We start from the raw sequence: 6,000 nt of genomic DNA, 5'->3' as shown, positions 1-6,000 counted from the left end.
AAGTCAAGAATATCCCTCCCTCTCTTTCCAATTACCCACCTTTTACACTGAACTTCTTATATATATGATGTCTCTGCCCAAAGCAGGTTGAGAAGTTGATTTGTAAGCTAAATTCCTGCTTCTCCATTATTCAGCCATCAGATAAAGCTTGTGCTCTTCTAGTCTTGGGGCTTCCCCAGTGGCTCAGACAGTAAAGAATCTGCCTGCAATGTGGGAGACCAGTTTCAATCCCTGGGTCAGAAGATCTCCTGGAGAAGGTAATGGCTACCTACTCCAGTATTCTTGCCTGGAGAACCCCATGGACAGAGGAGCCTGGCGGGCTATAGTCCATAGGGTCGCAAGGAGTCAGACATGACCTAGCAACTAAACAGCAGCAACAGCAGTTCTAGTCTCAGAATTGGTTTCATTATTAGCTGTGCAAATCTGATCAGAAAAAGAACCTCCCTGGCCAAGACAAGAGGTCTGATCCCAGGCTAGGACCCAAGCATGGGTCCAGGCAACCAATTCGGTCACGTGTCCACATGCAGGAAAATGAAATTGGATTCCTATATCACACCATATACAAAAATTAATTCAAAATTGATTTAAGACCTAAATATAAGAACTAAAACTATAAAACTCCCAAGAAGAAATAATGCAGGTAAATCTTCATGATCTTGACAGGCCATGGTTTCTTGGATAAATTTAGACTTCAACAAAATTAAAAACTTTTATGCTTCAATTAACACAATCAAGAATGTGAAAAGACAATTCATAGAATTAGAGAAATATTTGAAATCATAAATATAATCCCAGATTATGTAAAGAATTCTTACCATTCAATGATATAGAAGTAAATAAGCCAAATAAGAACGGGCAAAGAATTTGGACTGATCTCTCTCCAAAGAGGATACACAAATGGCAAATAAGCACAAGATAAAAACGTCCAACATCTTTAGCCATTAGGGAAATGTGAATCAAAATCACAGGAAGATACTTTCATGCCCACTAGAATGGCTGATAAAGACAGATTATAAAAAGTGTTGCAGAGGATGTAATGAAATTGGAACCCTCATACATTGCTGATGGTAATGTAAAGCAGTACATGGTCCAGCAATTTCCCTCTTCAGTAAATATGCATGAATAATGAAAACATATGTGCACACAAAAACTTGTACATGAATATTCAAAGCAGAATCATGCATAATAGCCAAAAAGTGAAAACCACCCTCATTCCCATCAATTGATGATTAGATAAACAAAATATGCTATATCTATACAATGGAATGGGCTTTCCTGGTGGCTCAGTTGGTGAAGAATCCACCTGCAATGCAGGAGACCTGAATTCAACCCCCAGGTTGGGAAGATCCTCTGGAGGAGGGCATGGGAACCCACTCCAGTATTCTTGCCTGGAGAATCCCCATGGACAGAGGAGGCCTGGTGGGCTGCAGTCCACGGGGTCACAGAGTCAGACACGACTGAGCTACTAAGCACAGCACATACAATGAAATATTTTTCATCAATAAAAGGAAATGAAATACACATACTACAACATGGATGAATCTTATGTTAAATGAAAGAAGTTAAACATAAAAGGCTACACACTGTAAGATTTAATTCATATGAAATGTCCAGGACAGGTAAATCTATAGAGACAGAAAGTAAACCAATGGCTGCTTAGGATTAGGGGGTAGGGATGGGGTGGGATGGGGACTGACTGCTAATGGGTATGGGGTTTCTTTTGGGATGATGAAAATGTTCCAAAATTTGACTGTGATGATAGATATACAACTCTGTGAATATACTAAAAACTATAGACTTGTACACTATAAGTGGGTGAATTTTATGTCAATAAAACTGTTGAAAATGCATAAGGTTCAAAGAAAATCAGTTATATTGAACCAGAGGAATCAAAAGATAGACACAAAATCTTGATAAAGAAATAGGTGTGTTTCTTTAGTAAGGCATTAAATAACAAGATCCAGGCCTAAGAGCTAACTTACTTTTGAAGTAGTGATGAGTGTAAAATAAATTTTAAGACATGTGCAACAACTACAACAAAAATGACTAACAGTTTCATTAGCATCACTAAAGGACAACAGACGTGGAAAAAAGGACGGAAAGTAAAACAGTCAATTGTTTCCCCTGATGAAGCTGCAGGATTAAAAACCGGGTACAGACAAGAGATCTGCTTTTAGTGAGGCTGGAGATTTGCAAGACGGCTTCCAGCCTAGTGCTTTTAACATGTTTATACAAAATTGGCTGTACCAGCTAAATCACTGCCAAGCAGCTTGGACCTCTCTGGCAGTGCCCTTCAGTCACTCTGCAAGGCAGTGGGAGGGGACAGGCATAAACCTAATGATACTTGGTCACCAAAACAAAGCAAGCTGGGAGACAGAATGGAAAATTAACACAATGGGTAAGAAAGCATCTAAGGCATGGCACGCTCTCCCTCCTGTGTCCAACTCATCAGAGAAGGAGATATGACCAGATTAGCCTGGGGACTCGGGTGAGAATTGGAGTCTTCAATGACTTCCCCCTTCTACCAGATACCTACCTCCAGGACTAAATTTCAAAATATTTGACAAGTGATAATCGGCCACAGAGCAATCACAACAGTTGCCAGTCACAACACTAGAACAGAGCCTTGGAGCTCTCTTGCTATGACAGACATTACCTGATTCAGTTGCTAGATTGTGGGGAGGTCCTAGAAGTCCTAGAGGCAAGACTGGGGCAGTGGCTCTTCATCAACTGGCACAGAGGATGTCCAAGTCCTCTGCTAATAACTCAAATGGCAGATTCTTTACCGTCTGAGCCAGCAGGGAAGTGCTGTATCAGTATACCTCACCACAAACATAGGATAGAGAGAGTAGAACCTCCTGAAAGCTTTATGAAGGATTGAGCAAGTGGTTGATGCTTCCATTCATGGGACATCTTGCAGATTTCACCGGTGGAAATTTTTCCTCTTGACTGAAGGACCAAAAGATTTCAGTGCACCATGCCAAGTTGTTTTCAAATTTAGACTCTAGAAAGTCACCTAACTGCAAAAGTAGGGGTACACTTCAGTGAAAATCCTGATCCCTACCTTTTCATCATGTAGGAAGCAGCAAAGAAAGCAGGCAACCAGAAAAGGGGACTGATGGATATTGGGCCACACATCCAGCTGCCCCAGATCTGAACACTGAGGCCTGTCTGTCTGTAAGGGGTCTCTCTCTCTGGACTGCCTCTCCCAGCACCAGGGTGCTCCTTCTACAGACTCATCCATCAATGTACACCTAGCTCAATTCCTCTTCCTTTGAAGAGAAGGCCTTCAAATAAAGAGGGAAACTGGATAAGCCAGACCCTGAGGCACAGCCTTTACTAGGCAGAGGAAAATACATCCGTGGGCTACGTATGGGGCTCCTGAGCAATAAAGGGGAAGTGAGTCATTTTAACAACAACCATCATTTTTATTAAATTTATAACCAAATATTACAACAACTTTTCTTTTGTAAACAAAAAGATTTAAACATTTACAACATTATCAGTTTGGGAAAAGACAAACAGTATAAAAATGAGGAAAAGCGAAGAAAAGACAAATCCAAAGACAGAATAAATACAGCCTATTTATGCGCCTGCCCAGCGCTGGTGGCTGCTGCCGGAGTACCAGACCCTCGGCCTCAGAATTAGCAACACCTCAAAATTCTGTCCAGTGCCAACATGTCCAAGGGTGGGATTTTGGTGACTTCAAAGAAGACCCTGCAAAAGGAAGAGGGGTCTGCTCAGTGTGAAACAGGCCAAAGCAAGGAGGCTCCATGGAATAAGTGGGACATTGGCCCTTGGTTCCCTATCTTGCTTTAACTCTGGAACAGAAAGTAAGGTAAAAAAGTATCTGAATCCTTCTTTCCCCTTAAGTGAGGTTAGTCTGGGCCTCCCCATGACGAAGCATAAACCCAATCTCAACTGGAGACTGATACTTACTTGTTCGAATACTTGGAATGTACAGCCTTGAGCCTATTGCAAGAATGAAAAGTCAGTAGGATGTTCAGCTGCCTGACCAAGGCGTGAAGATCAGAGATCCTGTAGCCACTGTAATACTCCAGAATAGGAGCCTGGAAGAAGCAACATGAACAGTAACATTTATGATAGGAAGCAGACCCTTCCTGTTTCCAATACCCAAGTCCAAACCTCCTATCCATAGTACAGGCAGAGAAGATAGTCAAACAATTCAGACTCATACAGCACAGACACTGGCCAATAATTGTAGGGTACTACCTAGAAAAATATGTTTTATCTGCAAGCTAGTGGAATGGCTATATCCATATGTACCAGCTGGATACAAGGCCCCGTCATAGGTATTTAAACTGAAATCCACTAAGAATTCAAGGAACAGGACAGAGTTTATAACTTAGGCACTCTCAGGTTAAGAGCCAATGGCTAGGCAAACCTCAGAACAAACTTAAGGTCCCAACAAAACAGCCATCAGGAACTTAAGGTTGTTCTTCCTCTCTGGCTTGAACAGCTATCATTTCACGCATTTATTTTCTCATTCAACTTTAAGGATGCCTAGCATGTGGCAAAAGGAGCATTGCAGAGTGTTTAAGACCGAAGATTCTGCAGGCAAGCTGCTAGGGTTCAGATTCCAGCTCCACTTACAACATGACCTTGAACCAGCTACTTAACTTCTCGGTACCGCTGTTTCTAAATCTGCCAAATGGGGATCATCACGGTAATTACATAATAGGATTAAATGAGTTAATATACATAAAGCACATGAAACAGAGTCTAGCACATGCCCATACCGTATGAGCTAGGATTAATATTAACCAAGCCTCATACACAATGCTGGGAATACAAGGATGACTAAGGCTCCTGCCCTTGAGGAGTCTGTAGTCTAGTGGGAGAGACGACATGCACACAGAGAATTACAAAATGTGTGGGAAGTGCTACCAGGGAACGGAGCATGGGACTCGAGAGGAAAAGAGCTGTAGGACCCGTGACTTTTGTCTGGGAGAGCCACAGAAAGCTTTGTAGAGAAGCGTACATCTACAAGAGGTGCTAAAAGTCTAATGGGAGTTCCACAGGTAGAGAAAGGAAGATTATTCTGCAAAGCAGGAGTTTTCTTAAAACGTCTTATTCTCCCGGAACTCATTTTTTTCCAAATATCTTACCTGGAATTGGGGGCAGGGGATAAGAAGTCCACCAATTTGGATCCCTTTCCCTTTTACATGGCCCTGAGATACTTCTGCAGGAATCTCAGGGCTCTACTAAATATTGGAAACCACTGCCACAGGCAAAGGGCAGTCACTGGAATGCTGCTCTCACCTCTCACCATTCCCTGTTAATACGTTCCCTGCTCTGTCCATAGGAAATATCTTATCTGCCTCCCCAAAATCAGTTTCCTTATTGCCTTCACGTCTTTTCAATCATTCTTCCCTCTGCCTAGAATGTCCCTTCTCACATGTTCCTACTGATCTTTCAAGACCCAACTCAAAAGTCATATTCTGTGTGAAGCCTTTCTCATCTATAGGAGTGTGTGTGTGTATATATATATATATATACACACACACACTGTATGTGTGTATATAGGAGTGTATATATATATATATATATGTGTGTGTATATATATATATACACACACATACAGTGTACAGGACTGTGAAGCCAGACTACCTGAGTTCAGACCAGGACTGACATTTAGCTGATGTTAGTACATCCACATCAAATATTAAAATAATGAGATATTTCTATGCTGGTTGGCAAGCAGTTTGCTGCCCTGAGCCTCTCAACCGTCCTCCCTGAAGACTACCAACCTTCCCCAGGATCCAAAGCCTGGTCAGCATAGGGCCTCCAGGATCATGACGCCAGAGCTATGGCCACATCCATTCTGATTGTAGAGTAGGTATATACTTTGAACAGACTCGTAGTTCTCAAAGCCTAGCTCTGCCTCTCATTAGCCAAACATGGGAACTTATTTCTTATCTGTCCAATAGGGATAATACTGTTGATTTCACAGGGTTGTTGTGAAGATTAAGTGAGTTA

General features: G+C 41.9%; 1 protein-coding gene across 2 annotated transcripts in view; it reads right to left on the bottom strand.

The window, feature by feature from the left end:
- Positions 1-3,407: 3,407 nt before the first annotated feature.
- CCNB3 (cyclin B3) overlaps positions 3,408-6,000 on the bottom strand; it is a 60,200-nt gene continuing 57,607 nt past the window's right edge. The window contains exons 11-12 of one of the 2 annotated variants that reach the window (XM_061410116.1): positions 3,940-4,070; positions 3,408-3,717 (exon numbers count right to left, since the gene is read on the bottom strand). In XM_061410116.1, the coding sequence (XP_061266100.1) occupies positions 3,645-3,717; positions 3,940-4,070 (204 nt within the window). In that variant the 3' untranslated portion in view covers positions 3,408-3,644. The remainder of the gene's footprint in view (positions 3,718-3,939; positions 4,071-6,000) is intronic. The other variant, XM_061410117.1, reaches the window with a different exon arrangement.

This window comes from Bos javanicus, chromosome X (genome assembly GCF_032452875.1).
Source record: "Bos javanicus breed banteng chromosome X, ARS-OSU_banteng_1.0, whole genome shotgun sequence".
Classification (NCBI taxonomy): Eukaryota; Metazoa; Chordata; class Mammalia; order Artiodactyla; family Bovidae; genus Bos; species Bos javanicus.
Note: the sequence above shows the minus strand (reverse complement) of the source record. Positions and strands in the feature narration are given on the sequence as shown.